The sequence below is a fragment of the Anoplophora glabripennis genome, unplaced genomic scaffold (assembly GCF_000390285.2).
Source record: "Anoplophora glabripennis isolate ALB-LARVAE unplaced genomic scaffold, Agla_2.0 scaffold108, whole genome shotgun sequence".
NCBI classification, from domain to species: domain Eukaryota; kingdom Metazoa; phylum Arthropoda; class Insecta; order Coleoptera; family Cerambycidae; genus Anoplophora; species Anoplophora glabripennis.
The window spans coordinates 874970-896832 of NW_019416209.1; the positions used below are offsets into that span (position 1 = coordinate 874970).

The following is a 21863-nucleotide window of genomic DNA, read 5'->3' on the forward strand; positions in this document are numbered from 1 at the left end:
AAAGTTTCTGTAAAATTAAAGCGTAAAAATGACAAAAAGAAGCTTATAATCTAGTTTACTTAACTCACTTGTACACATTGACATTAGTGACAGGCGATGTTTAATTTTATTTTGAATAGCACAAGCCTACTATGCGAAACTAAAATGAATGAAAATAAAATTGGATTTACAAATTTTCTACAAAGGTGTTTCTCTTAAAAATGGTTGCTTTAATCCAAATTTTGCAAGAGACCAATTCGATAGACAATTGAACACTTTACACGAAAATAGTGCCCGTTTGACAAAATTAGCAGTGGCGTAGAAAATATTTTTAAAAAAGGGTCACGTTGACCCCGTCTCTACGCCACTGCTGATCATAAAATTTTGAGCAGTACATCAAACATTGGTCTTAAGGTGCTAACTACGCATAGCAAATTTGAAATAGATATGTTCAGGCATTTTGGAATTATTGCAGACAATGTTTAATTTTACAGAAACTTTAACGCCCTGTATCTCGTTAAGGAGGAATTTGCGACCCTATGTTTATTAAAACTTTTCGTCTTAATTTTTTATGTATTATCTACCCTAGAAGTCTGTCAGCGGTTTTTTGAATCACCCTGTATACATTTTGTAAACTTTATAGGGTGTAGTACTTTATTATTTTTTTGATAAGGATTCCAAAAGGGACAAACTGATCTTTAGTACAATCTAACTTGACCCTAGGCGTTGTTTTTAGTGTTAAAACGGAGATATGTGAGGAAACTGAAGAGGAGGTTTTACAGAAAACAGATAGCAAGGAAGTAATTTCCTGTCCCAGTATAGCTGGAGACGACGATTTCTCCATGAACTATCACGTGGATGTGGGTTCAAAAGAAGCTTCGGAAGAGGGGTAAACTAATTTTAGACGACCAAAAAAAGTCATGAATCCAAAATTTGTACCCAGTTGACTCTGAAGTGTGTCTTAAAATTGAATTAATTATTTTTAGAGAACAAGAAGGGATGACCGACCTAGGAGAGGCCCCTGAGGAGACAAAAGCCAACGCCGAGGAAGAAGCGCCTGGAGAAGAAGAAGAGGAAATAAAGGAAGAACAAGGTATTCAGATGACACTTTCTTTTATTTACCGTAGTCACGCGTACGCTATTTCCACCTTTCAGAAGGCGAAGAGGAAGAGGAAAAGGAAGCAGCTCATCCAGACGAAGAAGAAGGCAAGCCCGATGCGGTTGAAGAGGAATTCGAAAAGACGAAAGTCGAGGCGTTGCCAGCTGGAGAGAAAGCAGCCGGTTCTGTGAACACCGTGCAAGAGCAGCCCAAGGTCATGCCACAAGACGTCGTCGAGGACGACAGGACCTTAAAGGAGGACCTTGCCAGACTCCAGATCTTGCAGACGGAGATGGCGGGCGAGAGCGACACCGAAATCGAGGAGTTTAAGTGCAGGTTGATCGACGAGATGCCGCTGACCAAGTCCCAGGAGGAGGCTGTGCTGCATTTCAAGGACGATCAGACCAAGAGCCTGTCGGAGAGCGTCGATTTGAAGAGCGAAGTCGTGGAGGAGGAAGAGGAGGATAAGGTAGGGGCGTCTTTTAAGCCAAACGGGAGGCTCATGGAGTAAAAGTACCCAGTATGGCAGCTGTAACATTCGATTTATTGTGTGCATTTGACTTCAAATACGTTTTTCCAGTTTAATCCAGTTCAACAACCATTTTTTAACCACAACTGATTGTCCACAACTAATTATCACGACTTACTACTTTTCCTTTCAACGTCTGCTCGTTTCAGTGTGGTGTTTTGTTCAAAAAACGTAACTTTTTCTATTGTTTCAGTCGGAAGAAGTCACTGTAAACGCCGTGGTCGGTATAGGACCCGTAGTACCCGAAGAGTTGGTCAATGCTGTTTGTAAGTACATGAAAAGGGTTGCTTCCCTGCAGCATGGGATGATTATGCCAAGGAATATCAGGCACTACAACTGCCCACCATTGGAAGTTTTGGAGTACTGAAGGGGTCTTTACTAGAAAAAATATTTACCTTATCTAAATTATACTTATGTAAAAGATTTACATGTCTCGCAATAAATATGTTTATAATACTGAAACAGATATGTTTTTTTAAATAAATTTATTGTAAATTTGTTACTAAAGTTTTTGATATCGAAATGTAGAAAACAAGACAAAAGGCTTGCTACAATAATTTTTTAAGGTTAAAACAACGAAATAACAATAAAACAAGAACAAAAATAACAAACAAAACCATCAGTTATGTTAATAACTACAGTTGTCAATAAATAAACAGCCCAAATTGACATTATGTGTAAACATAAATAATAAAACAAAAATAAAAAGGAAAATCAATACTGTGGTTAATAATTTAAAAAATAACCTTCAGATGGATAAGTCTGATCCAAAATAATACTTGTCGATTTAAAAAACCTAGAACAAAAAACCTAAGTAACATTTTCGTGTCCGAGTGGCAGGTAATTTGTTATTAACAAAAAAGTTGCAAAATAAAAATATTGCACAAAAACGCCCTGCAAATTTTCCATAAATTGGACTAAAATAAACACTTTTTGTCTCTTGACATTTTTTCGTAAAACGCTTCCTTTTCGAGCTAGGAGCGATTTAATGTCGAAAAATGGCTAAAAGTTGCCAACTTTAAAAATTTATATCTCAGCCCCTGCCAAAGCTTTCGGAACGTTCAAAAGCGCAAAATGATCCTCGAGACTTATACTTTATTGTCCAATTTACCTTAGAAAATTGTTTGCAGAGCTATTTTTGCAATATTTTTATGAAATATTCTTGAAATATTTTCTATTACTCAAAATAAAGCCCAAATTTTTATAATACTCGTGCGAAGAATTCAGGAATAGTACAGATAAATCTGCCTTCAAAACACCTAGATCTTTGAGAAAACCAAACTTTGATGAAGTTTTTTTGGCAGATACAGAGTTGGCTAGATGTTCATCACCGCAGAGTAAAAAGTAGACGTAAAATTATTCGTTATATCATTGTTGAAAAAGATAAAAAACACTGGGCTAAGAATCGAACCCTGAGGCATATCTGATGTTTGATTATCACGGCAATGGACAAATTAAATGCGATAGGGAAGATATGATTCTTCCAACAAGGGTTAGAGATTGATGTCAAAATAATCAAGTATACATAGTACAGTGTACCGTAGTAGTACCGTGATTTAATCGACCTGACCTCTTTAATCCAAAGCTTCAGATGTAAATTAGGTATAGTCTTTCCGATCACAATTGAAGAACCAAGAGGTTGGCAGTATGTACCAGTTTCGGTTGCTGACGCAGCAACTCGGCATTGCGATATTTGAAAAACTTGTTCCCATATTTATTTAGCCATACAGGTCTGGTCGAGCTAAACATGGAGGTGGTAGAAATGTATACGCCCAGCTGAAGAATGCGGGCAAACGGCGCACAAACACAGCCTCACTGGGCGACTGGGCAATAAATCTCAATTGTTGACAAGTGGTTGAGAAATTGCCTAGCAGTGCAGTGCAGCAATGCCCGATTTGGTGTGATTCAGGTAATTTTAATTTACTACAGGCACCTTCTATTAGTCATTCACATTACAATTGCGAAAGCGAGAAATAATATTATTGCAACATGGCATTTTGTAGACCTTTTGAAACGGAACAAAACGAAATTTACCATCAATATAATAAAATTGGTTGATGACATAAATAATTAAAATATGTTGTTGGCCAAATGAACATATATAATAGAAATTTTCTACACATTATATACAAATTATTATCATTTTTTACCTTTAGCAGAAAACTTCTTTAGTGACGCCTATGAAACTCATTAAATTGTATTGCCAGGCGTTTTTTTTACATGTTCAACTGACTTCAGAAAGACTATAATACGCAGTAGATTGGATACAATGGCTTTACCATCAAGTATAACTCCACGTCAATTAGATTTTTGTGTTAAAAGAAATACATACGTTCGAGAACATACACAAATGCACATGACACATGAAATACATCAATACAAGAGACACACAGAAATAAGTAAGTAATTTGTTTCCTCGCCTGATTTTTCAGCATATGACATACTTGAAAACTGCTAGCTAATCTTCTAGCAGAGGTACCACGATCCTTCTACACGGTTTTATACATTTCTGTGAGGATGAACCAATTTTAGAAGCACTTTCTTATTCGGTACATGCCGGTTATGTAATAATCCATTCCATAACGTCTTGCAACAACATCGTTTTTTCCTGACAAAAAGTAGGCTCTAATAGCCAACTATTTCTTGAAGCGTATACTTGCTTTTTCATATCATACACAAAATACACTGTTCCGTCACTAAACGTTGCTCTTCGTAAGCGTTCGGAACAGGATCGGATTCTGCTTAAATTTAAACTGTTCACAGTTCAATTTTGTGCTGTTTTGTTTAGAGCATACCACTTTCTTTTATTTTGTGTGCACCCGTGAAAAAAATCAAACAGATTAGAAAAACTACAGAAAATAGCAAACGCTCCGTAATTTTCAGTCATGTCATGTCTGTTCCTGTTTTTAAAAATATTACACGCACAAGACGTACATATGCATAAAAAAATCGCACAAGCGATTTAACGGTCGATCCCAAGCCAGCGCTGATTTCGTGGAGTTACCCTCGAGCCGCGCAATCGATAGTCAGTTGTTTCTGTCGCGCACACGGTGTAGAAATGGCGGACCTGGACAACCTGGAGTATTACATCAAGTTTCCCAATCCGAATTTCAACTACAGCCAGCACAACGGAGAGCACGATTTCGTGTTTGTGGTGAACGAAGAAAAAATCCCAGTTATCCTGTTATTTGGATGGGCCGGGTGCCAGGATAAGTACCTGGCCAAATATTCCCAAATCTACGAGGAAAAGGGGTAAGTACTTGCCGGTATGGTTCAAAACGCGTTTTATTTCGAAAAAAATGCGACTGTTTCGTATTTCCAACACAGAAAATGTATATAACATCATTTGGAGGTGTAATGTTTACTTTACGGGGTTATTTTGGTGGGTTATTGATTTTTTATAGCGGCGATTTGAGTTCCTAACCCTAGCCCGTGGTGTATAGCTGTTAATGATCATTTTTAGATTGGTTGCGTCATAGGGGTGTTTGTTGTATTATTCACGGTTTGATATTTTCCGGTAAAAGCATGTATTTCTAGGAATGGTAAACTTTTATCCCAATAGTGAAGATTTATTGCTTGGAACAGCATCAAAATCACGTTGAAACTGCTTTAAAAAACGATATCAAATGTTTAGTTTTAAATGGTAGTTTCTTTATGTAGGGTGTTCGGGAAATAAGTGACAAAGCGCTATATTTTTAATTCACCAACAGCAACAACTTTCTCTCATTTTTGTCCGATATCTTGTATCCATTCAAATTAGGTTAACGAGCTGTCTATGAATTAAAGAAATGCCTAAGTAATTTAAGTTACAAATTTTTTATTTAATGAAAACTTTTTAATCGTCTATGTTTGTTATCTTATAATGTTTTAATTATTGTTAGTTTTTATACAATTTATTTTTGATATATTTTAAAGAGAATAATATTCAATAGAAGTATACAGGGTGTATACGCCACGGTAGCGCAGTCGGTCGAGAGTGCGGTGGCAAGCATTTCTCGGCCAGGCTTCCTATTCTGGTCCGGGTTCGATCCCTGGTGTCGGCACTGGCAATGTCGATGGATAATGGGTGTTTGTCCGCGTTTTTCAAGTGTAGCCCCCTTCCGCACAGCCTTTGGCTTTTGGATTTGGGGGTTGTCTCATTTCTGTGGTGTGTTTTATGTTTTATGTATAAAATACTTTGCCTTGGTCACAAATTAAAAAATGTCCCTAGGAATACATGTGACCGGAAACGCTTTGATGTTGAGATACAGGGTGTTCAAAAAGTTTAGGAGAACTATGTAAATTATATTTTGCTTCAATCATGCATAACGTGACGATTACTTCATTGCCTGAGTTGTTATTTTCGAAGTAATTGAAATAAATAATTTGATAACACTAATCACTTATTCGTGGTGCGAAATTCTGTTATTTATACAAAAAATATCCTGTCCTGCGTGCAGCAAGGGGACATTTTTATAGAATATCGAGTTGAATTGATTTTACTGTCTATATTTTCAAAAACTCTCAATAAGTTGCCCTGGTGTTGACTTTGTATCAGTACATTTTTATAAACTTCAATTCATTGTTACAAATTTAACAATAACCATTAAATTGAATTAAGAAATAGAAATAATATACTGCCCCTTCTAGACGTTTTAAATAACGAAAATCAAAATTCTTTTGGAACAAGTATTTATAGCAAAACACAAACGGATATCTAAAAAATTTAAAAAAGATTATTATCAGCTGTTGTATTTTTTATTCTATTATAAAGACATTAATTTTCTCCTGTTCATATTTATTGATTGTTGAAACAATTGTAAGTAAATGTGGAAATAAACAAATCTCTTTGTAGTAGCCGTTTTCTTACGTGATCAAACTTTGACAAGGGTGATAATAGAACAATAAGAATAGAGCATATGTCCTTGATATATTTAAAAATTCCAATATATCAGGTATGTTTTTTTAATTACATTTAAATATATCATTTTTGGTTTTTATTTTTCTTATAATTTAAAAAAAAATACGATTTCTTTTTAAACTTTAACATCCTGTGTCTCGAAACCGGAGAATCTGTTTTGTTTGTTAATTTCTTACGTAGAATATGTCGCTAAAGTTGGGACGAGGATTTTAATACACCCTGTATAAAAGTAATACGTGCGGGCGTTTAATAATATTTTCCTAGCAAACTAATAAAATGCATTTTTCTCGTAAAATCTATTGTTTACTTCCTTGTATGTACAACATTGCTTAACCTACTTCAAAATTTTAAGATGCTACTTGTAAATGTGCTATGGAAATGCTAATAAAAATATAGGGACTATGTGGAACTATATACTAAATATTATTTAAATTTTTTCGCTTATTAATTACTACGAACCTTTTGACAATCACTTTGAACACAATGGTCAAGTCATTGAATTGCTGGATCAGAATTTTTTAATGTTATCTTGAAAAACTTAATTCGATAAGTTTTTTAGAAATAGTTTATAAAAAAATTTCTTAAAAAAAGAAATAAAAAAGTATTTTAAGATTTTTTAATTTGTTTTAATTATCTACCTTTAAAATATATTTTAAAATACTAGAGATGATAATATATGTATTGGGTGTTCCAAAATTCACGCAAGATTAGAATTTTGCGCCATTTTTGCGGTAAAGTGTTGCCAACAAAAATAAAAGACAGCGCTATCTTGAAAACGATTAAGTTTAGGTACATGATGTGCTATATGAATTTTGTTTAGAATTTCGAGAAGAATTGAAATATGAAATAATATACAGGGTATTCCATTAAAGAAACAACAACTTTATTTCGTTATGAGTTTTTAACTGATAATACCTTGAAATGTTTTTGTCTTGTGATTTTTCGATAGCTATCTTATTTTAGGAGATAACACAGCCACACAAAAAATAGACTCAGGCCCACAGGTCAGATCATGTTTATGATACATTTTTAGGGTCGCTGAATCCCAATCCATTTAACCCCATCACCTCAGGATTTTTCATAACCTCAAAAAAACGATATTCTGGACAATTAAACCATATAACCTTAAGACTCGAGCTTCCAGCGCTAAATCCCATAAACATTTAACCCAATGATATCCCAACCTAATAAGCCCATGAACCCAAACCCCAATAACCCTATAAGCTCATAACCCCATAACTCCATAACCAAGGGAATAAATTAAAGTATTATTACAAAACATCACATAGCCCAGGACTCCTTGAAAACTCAAGTACTCAGACTCAAAAAATTCCCATAACCCTATAACCCAATAACCCCGTAATTTCATAACCTCGTAACCCCATAACTAATAAATCATAGGCAATCTGTATTATGGCTAAACGTGAATATGGTGGAGAATTTCTTAAAAACCTATGCCCTACAATCCATAGCCCCACTACGGGGTTATGGACTTATAGGGTTATGGGAATTTTTTGGGTTTGAGTACTTGGATTTTCAAGGAGTTCTCAGCTATGTGGTGTTTTGCAATAATACAGATTGCCTATGGTTTATTCCCTTGGTTATGTGTTTAAAGGATCATTAGGGTTCATGCGCTTATTAGGTTGGGATATTATTGGGTCAAATGTTTATGGGATTTGGTTAATCGGATTTAGCGTCGGAAGCTTGAGTCTTATGGTTATATGGTTTAATTGTTCAGAATATCGTTTTTTTTTTGAGGTTATGAAAAATCCTGAGGTGATGGGGTTAAATGGACCCTGGATTTGGATTCAGCGACCCAAAAGTAACACTTTTAATTACTTTAAAACCTTTAAAATGGAGTAGGTACAATGTATCAACTAATATAAAAATAAATTGTCTCCCAATATCCGTAGTGCTTATTGCAAATATCGCTTTTACTAGTTATTTTCACTTTTTTTTAGGTTGATCACTCTCAGGTACACCGCTCCAGTGAAATGCCTTTTCCTCAAGAGGTACCAGATGATAACCATCGGGGAGAAGTTGGTAAAACTGCTGATTGACTTGAACTTTGACAGTCATCCTATCATAATCCACTGTTTTTCCAATGGTGGAGCTTTTCTCTACCAGAATTTCTCGTTGGCCTTAGAAAAATGCCCCAAACCAATACCCGTAAGTATCCAGTTCAGTGAAAACAATTTTCGGTTCAACTCTTTTAGTGTGACATCACATTTTAAGCAACTCGCAACAAATTGTCGTAGTTGAAATTGTACAGACCGAATCTGACCCTTGTGTAGTTATTTCTACATGGATTTGGAAGTATTTAAGAACAATCAACACGCGTTTCGTAAAATATAGTCCAGTGAGTGATCATTTTCCCGTAAAATTTTGCCAAACAGCACCGATTTTCATAAAAATTTGGACTTACTTCTCTACTTCAAAGTTGACCTTGTTTCGTTGAAAACAACTATGGGAATGTATATACTGACTAATTCTAAGCAACTTTTGTACTATCAAGTTTTTTCTGAGAGTCAATATTTTTCGACTTATTCGCGAGTGAAAGTGTAAATTTTTTAACCAAAAAACCACTTTTTCAGACGGTTTTTCGCGAATAACTCAAAAAGTAAGTATTTTATCAAAAAAATTATTCTTATAAAAACAAAAAGAATGGTGTGTTTATGGTACCTGTAGATCCAATACAAGCTTGTTGAATGTTGGTTCTTATTCGTCAATCGCCAAAATTGAAAATTTGACAGTGAAATAATCAAAAACCAATGCATTTTCAGGGAATACTCATAGAATCTTTTTTAAAGTGCTTGAAAAAAAACTTTTATTTTTATTTTTTATAAAAGTCCCTTACATCAAACCTAAGCGAGTTATGACGAAAATAAATTTGGTCCGCATTTTTTCGGCGAAAAAAACGTGAAAATCACCCCCTAACTACCACCCCAATTGAAAATAATCGTCACCACTTTACAATTTACTTTATTTATGTACCTGCATATGCTCTAGAAGTTTGACCGGTTTAAAGTGCTTAGTTTGAAAAAAGTTGAGCTGGCAGTGAAAAGAGAATTTTTGTATTTTTGAAAAAAAATGTATTTTCTTCAAAATAATTCAAAAACTATTAATGATACCCAACATTTTGTAGAGTACAAAATTATAGGTTTTGCTTTTTGAAAATTTTGGTTTCTTTTTCTGTAGGATAAAAATTAACTAAGATGTGGCTGTTTAAAGTTTGCATATGTTCGTAAATAGCAACTTGTTCAAGCCTTTTCCGCTCAAACCCTTACAAAAATAAGGGCAGAAAGAAAATTTTACTTATTTGATCTATTAGACCTTGAAATAACCTACAAATTGTTTTTTTTAGTGCTTGACAACATAAAAACTAAGCGAGTTATGGGTAAAAAATCAATCACATATTTTTGCAAATATCAGAATACGTATATTCAAGCACTGATGAAAACACATTATTTTTTAGGGTTTGATAAAATAAATACATTACATTTTAAATAATATATTTTGAACTAAAAAAAATTAACTGTAATTGTTCGATTTTTTTGCAAGGGTTGAAACTTATAAATAAATAACAAAAAATTAAAACAGTACAGAAATCTTAATTTAATATCACCATATGATTAAATTGTTCCAAGTAGCTGAATAATATTTTTCTACATTATTTTTTAATGATTACTGTCATACGGGGTGGTTTTTAGGGCTTGACAATTTGCAATTCATCATAATTACTTATTTAACGATGATTTCAACCTATTACACGCTCGATTCTACAATTCTATAATTATTATCCAATAGAGGTAGTTTTCACCCCTAAAAAATAAAAAGCAACCCCCGGCACTGGGTCAACTTTGAAGTAGAGGGTAAATCCAAATTTTTGTGCAAATCGGTGCTGTTTGGGAAAATTATACAGTAATTATGCAGTAAATTATATCTTGTTTTGTTTAATCTTGGCATTTTCCACTTCTACTAAGTATTGCTATTGCTTTTCTTTGGTGTTGTTCTGTGTCAGTGTGTTTAGTCCAATTAACTAAGCCTTTAAATCGAAATTTTGTCAACTTGGCTGAATTTTTGATATGAGTTAGTTTAAGGTATATTATAACAATAAGTGAGAGTAATTTTTTGTTCAACCCCCGGCCAAGGGTGGAAAAAGATAAAACAAAGGGCTTTTTCAAGATAACTCAAAAAGGGTAAGAGCTAGAAAAAAAAAGGTTTGCATGAAAGTTGTAAAGCAGACAATTCTACATAAAAATGGTCTCTTAGCTTTTTCTTGTACTATTAAAATTAACAGAGTTAGGGAGGCTAGAAGTTAAGGGAAGATTTCAGAAATTTAATTTTGTTAAATCATTAAAATTAACGATTAAAAATTTGATTTTTTGTTATAACTTTCTTATTAAAAATTAAAAAATATATCTATTTCTCTGAAAAGAAAAGTTATATATTTTAGAGCAGATTGAAAAAAAAAAATTACAAAATTCAATCATTTTTCTGTTTGTTATGATTTTTTTTAAATAGCGCCACTTGGGCGCTTTCCGCACTCGCTTCGCTCGTGCGTCAACTGCGTCCTCGTGGCGCTATTGGCAACTTTTCCCCACTCGTTACACAATGTACTATTTAGACATCAATTATACAAACCCGTAGTACGTCCCGACTTTGCCCGAAAAAAAATCTGGCAACGCTGATGCTCAGTAACATTGATATAATTTTAATTTATTAATTACTATAAAAATTAATATTGTTCTATAAATTTAAATATGTAAATTCTACAATTCCATAAATTTGTAGCTTGGGGTTTGAAACTTCTTAAAGATTTCTAATATTGCCAGAATATCGCCATACTTACGGTCATGTCAAAGAAGCCATTTTTTTGACACTTATGTCCAAAGTGCATAAGGTCGAAAATCGATTTAGTAAAAATATTGAGAAATTCTTCATGACTATGGTTGCTTATTATTTGGCGTATGTAACGTCACTACTAAAAAGGTCTGTTGCGCTGTAGTTTTCAGCATAATTACTTTTTAAGTCGCATAAGTAATTTCCAAATGATTTCATTTTGATATTATAAGATTCTAATTCTAAACAGTCAATCGTGCGCGAAGTCTTAATTACCTGTCACGTAATCTCAAACATAAATAAATCTAATTAATCGGTCTTACAGATTTTAATTATTTTTTAACGACTTCGTCGCCGCATTTTCCAGAGAAGACTGTCAATACGTTTCCCGTTTTCCAGTAGATACTAATTAAACATGTTGTCGCAAAAATGATTTCGTTAATGTCTGCTTGTTTCTAGAAAATACGTTGTTTACGTCAAAGGTGTCAGAAAAAAGTCGTTTCCTCAATTTATATCCATCCGTTTCACTGTAAATTGTAAATAGGTGATCGTAGTTACTTACCACACCTGCCTAATGCTCAACTGTCTTCCACAAAGAGCTATACCAACATATTAGTTTTTATTAGACAGCTGAAAAAGCACGTGATTTTAAACTGCGTAGAAAATGTTATTATACTTCAGTTGAATTAGATCATAAAACCTGAAAACTCGAACCGAATTTGAAACGTTCAAGTAAAAAATCTCGCGCGCGACGATGACGACGTTCATGCGCATGTACGGGCCTAGCGCTCTTTCTCCGGCCTACAGACCGTTCATTAACGTTAACTTTTACTGCTGCTAGCGTGTTTATTACATGAACTATACAATTGTTGAAACATTGGTCAACAATATTGTTTAAAATCTTTAAACATATGCAGAATATAATACTATTAACAATTTCTAGTTTTCTAACATATTGTCCAACAATCTATAGAAATTAACAAAGTCAGAATGCGAAAACCAGTGATGTCAATTTAACAACATGCGAAAATTTGTATGATCCATGTTTGTGATACTGTCATCTGAAGATGGGATAAAACCCGAAACGATCATAGTAAACAATGTATAAATGAAAAATAGTTTTATAAACTAAGAGTTTATTTTGACCAGTTTCCCAGAAATTAAATAATTTTCAAGAATTTAATTGTCTCTAAAATCGCGGTCCGATATGTCCAATAGTTTATTAACAATTAACGTTATAAAAAAAGCTATCTTCAGAACAAAGAGGTATAGGTGATTTCACTCTTTTTTAAGTTTCCGTAAAAATGTATGGAATGCAAAAAGAGCGAATTCCCGAGCCGTTTTTGCCTGACCCTGGGAAGATTTGTTTATAACTCTGTTTTGCACGTCATACTTTGTTAGTTATAAAGGGCTATTTAATTTTAACTTTTTGAATTTTTTTTTCGATACGTTTCTTTGGACCAATCAGAAACTACGTGGTCCAACCAAATTACACTTGAAGAAAAAAAAATTTACCTGGACTTTTATAAGTACAAATCGTAAAAGGGCTAAACCTAAAAAAAAAATAAATGCCTGAGCAGGGGTGGCGGAAGGTTGATTTGGGGGGGTTGAAAATTGTATCATTGGGATTTCTGGCGAAATTGACGTCAAACAAAGAAGTATCCAATACAAATGTTGTAGATCATGCAAAAATCTACAACTTTTTGTAGACGTCACTTATTAAGATAACCTCAAAATTTCCGAAAAAATGCGAAAAATTAATAATATCATCTAAATCAGAATTAAAAATGACTTTAGATTTTTCCATTAAAATAGAAGCGACGTATTTAAAAAAATTAACTTGATGATGGCTCCTCGAAGACGAAACGTCGGATTGTAAAAATGTTGGCCCCTTTGAATAGAGCGAAAAAAGTGGCATTGTAAATATGCAATTTATTTTAAAATTCGTTTTCAAATAAAGCCAGAAAAAAAATTAAACAATTTTGCAAAATTTCAGGTTTTTTCGGATATCTCCGGAACTACCCGGAATTTTAAAACTTTCTAAACGGCATATTGTTAGGTATAAAAAAACACAAATTTTTCTAATCTGAGCCACCCCGTAGTATCTCGTACCGTTTCCTAGATCCTAATGCTATCCCATCCTTATCTTGGACACACTGTATATCTATGAACTCATCAATATTTAAAAAAATAAGTACACTAATCGATCCTACGGAAAAAAATATTATTTATTTTATTTATTCACTATTCTTGTTTGTAGCAATACTACACAAAAGTTTTGGGTCAAACAATGTGAGTTTTTTTTGTATTTTTTTCGTACAATTGAAAGATGTAATCAGTTTTTGATATTTTTTAAACAAATTATTAACAATTACTGAAAAATTAATTGTTGCGTCATTTTTTATTTTTTTTGCATTTTTGAGCATGTTTTTGAACTGTGATTACAGATTTTTTTTATTTCACCAAAAAGTATATGTTAAAATGAAAAAAATGATTACCGGCAGAACTCTATATGATGATTTTTTTAAGTAGAATTTTTCTTTAAAAAAAGTGTTTCAGACTGGAAAAAATGAGTATCTCCGAAACTTCTTGATTTTGTGTTTTTGTGTGAAAATTGTGGTTATTTAAGACACGTTAATTTATTTTAGCGGAAATGAGAAATAAAAAACGAAAAATCAGAAAAAAATCGGTTTCTCGTATTTTGCTCGGAAATTTTGAGGTTATCTTAAAATGTGACCCCTACAAAAGTTGTAGATTTTTGCATGATCTATAACTTTTGTATTGGATACTTTTTTGTTTGACGTCAACTTTCGCCAGAAATCCCAATGATACAATTTTCCACAACTTTTCAACCCCCAAATCAAACCTCCGCCACCCCTGCTCACGCATTTATTTTTTATTTATTTTTTTTTCGTTTATTATAATCCCCTTTACCATTTCCACTTAGGTAGGTAGGTAACAATTTTCTTTTTTTCCCTCTAAATGAGTTATTTCGATCGGCCTAACGATATTACTTCTATAATTAAAGTTTAGGTATTAAAGAATTAGTTGCAAAAAAAGAACGAAATTAATTAACGTGGAGCAAAAATTTCACGGTCAATCGAATCGGCATTTGGCACACATGTTGGTCATTGGATTGACCGTCTTTTCCATAAATTTCATCAACATGCATCGCTTTTTGCAATAATAATGCGCAATTTTCGAAAACTCATTTTTCCGCGTTCGATCGTTATTTTACGGTTAACAAATTAGTGAAATATGACTTTAGATACTTTAAATTGTAGGTAATTTAATTGCCTACAACATAAAATGACTAATATTCCGATAGGTCATCTAGATTTTCGTGGACAGTAACTTTTTTCGAGTTGCTTTTTTGATATTATCATTCTACATACCCTTATTCCCCGTCATAAAGTGCAATAAAATGTTTAGTAACAATTTTTTCACGTTCAAAATACATCAAATCGACTTTAGAGTCCTTCAAATGTAACAGGACAACTGTAAAATAAGTCAGAGTACATAGAAATAGCGCAAAAAAACAGTAAAATATATCAAAACAGATTTATGATACAGTAAAATACATCAAAGTTGTTTTAGATCGCGTAAAAATGATTATTATTATTACTATTTTTATTTTATTTATTTTTTTTTAGATAAAAGGAGTAATCTTTGACTCGGCCCCAGGAAAGCGAAGGATATTGAGCCTATTCCGGGCCATATCTGCCATCCTAGGAGGCAACGTGTTCTATAACTTCTCAATGTCGCTCCTGATGACGATGTTCCTTTCCATGATCTGGCTCTATGAGGTAACACCTTACGAAATGAATCTTTCGCCTTTATTTTATGGTGCGTTTCAGGTAATCAGCAACGCCATCTGTCCAAAGTCCACGTTCCAGTCGAACCCTCTAGAGAATTTGAAAAACGAAAAGAACACGTGGCCTCAGCATTTTATTTACTCTAAGAACGACGATCTAATACCCCATACGGTAAGCGGGGATGGGTAACTAAGGGTGATTTTTATTCGTTTTGAGGATTAAACAAGGTTGTTTTACGTTTTAAAAGATTTGCGCCTAAAACCAAACCGTGTGTTAATAAAGATCCACCAATAAACTTATATATTAAGGTTAAAAACATAGTTGTATTGAGTCGGAATAATTATTTTTCGAAAACTGTCATTAAAACTCGACATTTTCGTTAAATTTTCAGTTGACAAAGCGAGTCTTTTTTTTTCACCTAGCTGCAATAGCTATTTTTTCTACAAAACTGTTAAAAGTGGGCTTTTTAATTGTCATTTTTGATGTTAAAAATGTCATTTTTTGACACGCGTGTTAACTTAACTTTTAACACTAGTGTTAAAAGTAACTTACTTTTAACACGCGTGTCAAAAAATGACATTTTTAACATCAAAAATGAAAATTAAAAAGCCCACTTTTAACAGTTTTGTAGAAAAAATAGTGTATGATATACGTGTTAAAAGTGATTTTATTTTGTTCGCGAAGATGATTAAAAAACGAGCGTAGCGAGTTTTTTAATCATCTTCACTCACAAAATAAAATCTTACTTTTAACACGTATATCATAAATACTTTTATGTTCTAGAACGCCAAAGTCTTTTTCGTTCTAGAACATAAAACAAATGTCAAAATAATTTGTTATTTGTACGAAATTTATTTATAATTTTATTAATTAAACATACATTTTAAGTAATATAACATTTCAATACAAAACAGTAACTATTATAAACAGGACGATTACAATTAACTTTGCACTACATGTAAATTGAAAGTGTCGATATAGACCAGGGAGGATCTGTTTTGAGGTGAATGTGAGAAGGGGCAAGCAATTTTTTTCTGGATTACCTTCAGTACAACTTAAATAATAAAAGTGTGGATCCCTAGATCTGGGCAAGATCTGGAACATTTTCAAAATTGCAAAAATGTTTAAAAAATTTAAAAAAATATCTATTTTATCCGAGTTTTTTACTAATATCTTGGAACCTGTGCATTTTGGAAGGATATTGAAAAGGAAAAATAGTTTTAGAATTGAATTTTGAACAATACATCGTAAGTTAAAAATGTTTAAATTTATTACCGATGTTGCAAAATAGCAATAATTGATGAAAAAAAGGCAAAATAATCAAGTTTTTTGGATCATTTTTTAAAAATATTTTAATTGTTCCAAGGGCATTCTAATTTTGTTAAAAAAAACTTTAGAGTATAATAAAACAACACACCAAATTTCATTAAAATGGGTTAGATAGTTTTCATAAAATAATTTTTTGAAAAAATTTTTGAAAAAAATTTTCGAATTATCAAAATGTTGCACAGCTTCGAATAAAGCATCTAGATACTTGAAAATTCACATAGAAAAGACTGCTCAACCTTTCAAATGTTTTTTGAAAAATTGAAATCGGTTGATTAGGACGGCTACAGTAAATTGTTAAAGTTAACACTCTTTTTATTTTTAAACAATTAGATTACATTTATCAATTTGCAATTTACTTTTTTCCAAAGATTATAGTTTTAAAGTACTATTTTTTCTTAATTTTATCTGTATTTAACAAAAAAATTAATTTCCAAATATATATTTTTAATTTGTTTAAACAAAAATTATTTAAATAATTATTATTGTAATAATTATAACTAAATACATTCATATTCAGTGTTGAAATATACAGGGTGTCCCAAAAGTGACGCCCGTCCTTCTGGGTTTTGATTAAGGGGACAAAAACAAATCGAAAATCAAGAATGAAAAATTTTAAGATTGTTTTTCTTTGTTGAGTTATTCAAAAAAAATATTTAAAAAAAATAGAAATAAGCATTTGGGCTGGGTTATTAAATAATTATGTAGTTTAGAGCGATATTTACTGCAACTGTATGTTTTTAAATGAGAACTTACCATTGCCATTGCTGGATGACGTTCCGTTAGCAGTTAGACTAAATTATTGATTTCAACATGATGGAGCTCCATCACGTTATGGTTTGCGAGTATGAAATTATCTGAATCCAAACGTCCCAGGCAGATGGATTGGAAGAGGTGGACCCATAGCATGGTCTCCTAGGTTACCAGATCTGAATCCGCTAGATTTTTTTTGGGTTATTTAAAAGAAAAGATTTACATCGAATCTGCTGTAAATCCAGAAAATGTAGTACCCTGTATACACGCTCTTGTCGCGTTAATAGACCAAGAGATGCTATAAAGGGTTCAAGCTTCAATGTTGAATCGTGCCTATCTTTGTCTTAGAGTAGAAGGCAACTTATTTGAACACCTTTTGTAAAAACAATTTCTATTATTTAAGCACTTTATGTTTTTTTCCTCTCCATTTTATAAAATTGTTTTATTAAAATGTTTTTCTCTATCCTTTTCTGGTTAAAATTATTCCTTACACCCAGGTACAACCGACAATCGGAAACTATACTTACCTACTAATGGTTATAAATGATTTGTCTTGGTTTCGATAAGTATAGACCTCAGTTTTGAGAAGAAAAAATTGGATTTTCACTTTTTTAGTTTTTTAAATAAATTTTTGAATAACAACAAAGAAAAACAATCGGAAAATTTTCCATTCTTGATTTTCGATTTGTTTTTGTCTCCTTAATCAAATCCCAGAAGGACGGGCGTCACTTTTGGGACACCCTGTATACGTAAACAAATTTTTTCATTGAAAAAGTGAAATAGATACATAGATGTATAGTAGAAGAAGTGTAATAGATAGATACTTTGTTTATAACAAAATTTGTGCAAATTAGACAATTGGCATTACGATATTCGAATTCCTTGGCTCGCCAGACATCGAATTAAAAAGAAGATCGAAATTGGTTCATTAGAAGCCGAGATAATGCAATTTTTTTCGTACCTTCGTATTTTGAACCTCCGAATTGAGTCTTGGAGCGAAAGCCCCCTCCCCCACTTTTCATATTTTGAATCACCTTTCGCGCGTGCGAGCGACAGCTTTTTCGCTGCTTTATCTATGTTGCCGAACTTATGGGTATGAAAATTTTTTCCAGCTCACAGCTCGGAAAAACGAAGTCACTGTCTATTCACATGTTTTATTTTTCTTACTTCCAAAAAAACTCGATATAGTCTTTTCTAGTCATCGTTCAGATTTAGCCGTTCGGATTAGCGTGTGATCGGATTAACGTGTGTTCGGATTAAAGATGTTTCACTGTACTAGATAGATAGATAGATAGATAGATAGATAGATAGATAGATAGATAGATAGATAGATAGATAGATAGATAGATAGATAGATAGATAGATAGATAGATAGATAGATAGATAGATAGATAGATAGATAGATAGATATTTATTAGTGTTAGTACACAACAAGTGTTTACACACGTCAAAAAAATATTAATTATAGTAGTAATATAAAATCATTATGAAAAAAAAGTAAAATACATATACAGCACAGTACACACGCGTATAACAGTGTTGACACGTAACTAGTTCATAATTTAAAAAACAAAGAAAATGGTAATAAAACAATACAAGTACAAGCAATAAATGGTTGTCAAATGTCAAAGTAAAATGTTTGTAAGAGGACAACAAAACAAACAAACAGTAAATGGTACATGTTAAAATAAGATTATGAGTAATGTAGTAAGAAAAAAAACTGAAACAATGCAACTGAAGTGTGCGAAGCTACTTCTAAGATAGTCATATTAGGGTGAGATCACTTTTTAAAAATTTTTGCGTAGTATAAAATGCGTTGGTTAATAGGAAGTGTACTAACCATAACGTCGCAGGTTTAATTTTAATTTTATGTTCGAAATATGCCAGTAATACCTATTCGAACACTTTTTGAATTTTCCTCGAACTACACCATCCTTTGAATTCGTTGTAGGCAATCTCGTACTGCCTCGCCGATTTTTTGGTGATTAATTGTTAAACAGCACTTTATGCCGCTTCCAATACTTCCCCTGGTAAATGCTCGTCTTCAATTTCCGAGCTCATTTTGAATTAAATACTTAGAATGTGAATTACAAAATATAAATCTGTGACTCATTTTTCAAACAACTAATTTTTATTATTGATTAGGTTGCTATAGTTATGATAGTCACCGCGCCCAAACTATTTTGATTCTAGGTTGCAAACTATCGCTTTTTAGTAAGTTGTGTCAACCACTTAAGTCACACTTTTGTGATAGACAACAATTTGTCCAATTCAGTGTATCAACTGGGGTGCCTCAAGGCTCATTTTTTGGTCCATTGTTATCTAAAATTTATGTTAAAGATATATCTTCTTGTCTTGAAGTGAAACATAAGCGAATGGTATGAAAATCTACTGGTGTGTATCTAATGTTGAACACTGAATTGTTGTAAAAAAATTAAAAGGATTAATATTGGTGTAACTTTAATTATCTCAAATTGAACATTAAAAATTGCAATTTTATGTCATTTTGCAGCATCAATCTTCGCTCATAATAAAGTAACACTCTTCTCTTAAGACCCAACACAGTTAATGATTTGGGAGTTCCTTTTGATCATCGACTTTCATTAACGCTAGTGTTAACAAAAATGGATCTTATTGTACGTATTTCAAGAGAATTGTTTTGTTTTTTGTTAACTAATCCAATGTTTGACGTACTATTTGTTCTTGTGACCTTCCAACCGTCATATTAACAAACACTTTGCATCAAATTTTGTTCTAGGATATCGAATACTTCGCCGACTACCGAAAAAAATTGGGAGTCGACGTGACGACTCTCTGCTATGAGACCAGTCTACATGTGAAGCACCTTGCGGAGAACCGGGAAAGCTACGTGAAGAGCGTCTACAACTTCATCAACAAATGCCTGAACGGTAGCACTTAAATCGTAATAAGAAGAAAGCTAAGGGAAATTGAAAAAAAAATATTACGGCTACCAAGCTACTCCTTGTAACCTTTTCTAGAGATTTCGACAGTTTCTGTTAAGTGATGACGTTATATAACTTGTTTAGTACGTTGAAACATGCACAATTTTTGTGTGATTAACGATTATAGATTATTTTATTTTCATATGAGATGTTTAGGTGTTAAAAGTATGTCTGATTATTTATATTTAACTGTGTTTACTTTTTATAGTTGTTTTCTATGATTACTGTTTTACTATTGAACAATAACAGGAATAATATTTGTTAAAAGAATAAAAACACTTTTTTTTAATATAAAATTAAGGTTTTGAAAACTAAAAAAAATTTGTTCAGACAACTTTAGGGACGTACAGAACTTTTAAGTTCTATATGTACAGGGTGTCCCAAAAAAGACCCAATCTCCTTGAACCAATGTGCTGGTGACCTTGAATTTGACATTGACCTTAAATTTGAAGGTTAAATCAAGGCCAACTTGAAAATATTAAAAGGAACATCTTACTTTTTATGCCAGCGCCAAATTTTACGCCCAAATATGGGGTTAGGAAAATTTTCGGCATATCCTTTAAGGTCAAGAGGTTAAACTCACTTTTGTCTGAATTGCTGGACAAGATTCAATTGTGGAGGAAAATGTTCCTAGCAAAACTTGTGGAATTGTGTTTGACAAATTCGTTGGTGACCTTGGATTGGACCTTTATCATAAGTTGCAAGGTCAAACTACGGTCAACTTAATGTCAAATGAAATACGTTATCTGTTGTCGGCATAAAAACAGGGCCGTCTCTTTAATATTTCTAAGGTGACCTTGATCAAGGTCAAATTTAAGCATATTGGTTTCCTGATGTCCTACAATTTTTTTCTGAATTTTTTTTATGGTTTCTATCTTGAAAAGTTATCAGGAATTTCGGGTCTTTTTGCAACACCCCGTAATTATATCAAGAATCTTCACAGGCAAAAAAATAATCAATTACCGTTTCGTCCTTCTAGGAGTATTTTTCCAAACTTTTTGCCTTCCTCCTTTAGATGTAAGGCAATTATAGTAACTAAAAATATAATACATATTTAGAACTTTTCAAATTATTCTTAAAAAGTATATAGTGTGCTGACCACAGCTTACAAAGCTTGCTGTAGCGAGTAAGAAAGAAAGGGATAGTGTAAATTCGTACAATAAAAAAGAGAAAGGAAATATAACAGCTCTAGTATATTATTAATCTACTGGGTGTCCCAGAATAAGGCGTACAACAGAAGACCGCAGATTCGTGGACTCAAAATAGGCAGATTTAGGCTAATTCAGAGTGTTTTTTAAAACTCACAACTCCTACAAAATTGATGTATGGTGATAATAAAGATCAAACTGAAATTACAGTTAACCTACAAAATCAGTGACTACTAGCACTTTGTTAAGTATTGTAATATGGGTCGCAATATAATGTGTAGACATTCAAAAAATATTTTTTGTACCCAAACCGCTCATTTAATAAAAATTCTATAAGAGGCCCAAAAACTTCCAAATGGTATCACCTATCAAATAAAAAATAGTTGTCATTATTGTCCGGAAGAGGAAAATTTATGAACGGATATACATTAGGGTGGCCCAAAAACAAACGAATATTTTTTTTTCGTGTCTTGTGAAAATATGCTAGTTTATCATGTTCTAAAAGCCCC

The 21863-nt window shown here is 32.6% G+C and overlaps 2 protein-coding genes across 3 annotated transcripts in view; both read left to right on the top strand.

Moving 5' to 3' along the window:
* LOC108906572 (involucrin-like) overlaps positions 1-2033 on the top strand; it is a 9820-nt gene extending 7787 nt beyond the window's left edge. The window contains exons 4-7 of one of the 2 annotated variants that reach the window (XM_018709872.1): positions 716-868; positions 966-1072; positions 1135-1547; positions 1801-2033. In XM_018709872.1, coding sequence (XP_018565388.1) covers positions 716-868; positions 966-1072; positions 1135-1547; positions 1801-1974 — 847 coding nt within the window. In that variant the 3' untranslated portion in view covers positions 1975-2033. The remainder of the gene's footprint in view (positions 1-715; positions 869-965; positions 1073-1134; positions 1548-1800) is intronic. The other variant, XM_018709873.1, reaches the window with a different exon arrangement.
* Positions 2034-4665: 2632 nt separating this feature from the next.
* Positions 4666-20328, top strand: LOC108906576 (transmembrane protein 53). Its single transcript, XM_018709877.1, has 5 exons — positions 4666-4859; positions 8469-8676; positions 15003-15155; positions 15207-15335; positions 20002-20328. The coding sequence occupies exons 1-5, from the start codon at positions 4666-4668 to the stop codon at positions 20161-20163; spliced, it is 846 nt and encodes a 281-aa protein (XP_018565393.1). The 3' UTR covers positions 20164-20328.
* Positions 20329-21863: the final 1535 nt, after the last annotated feature.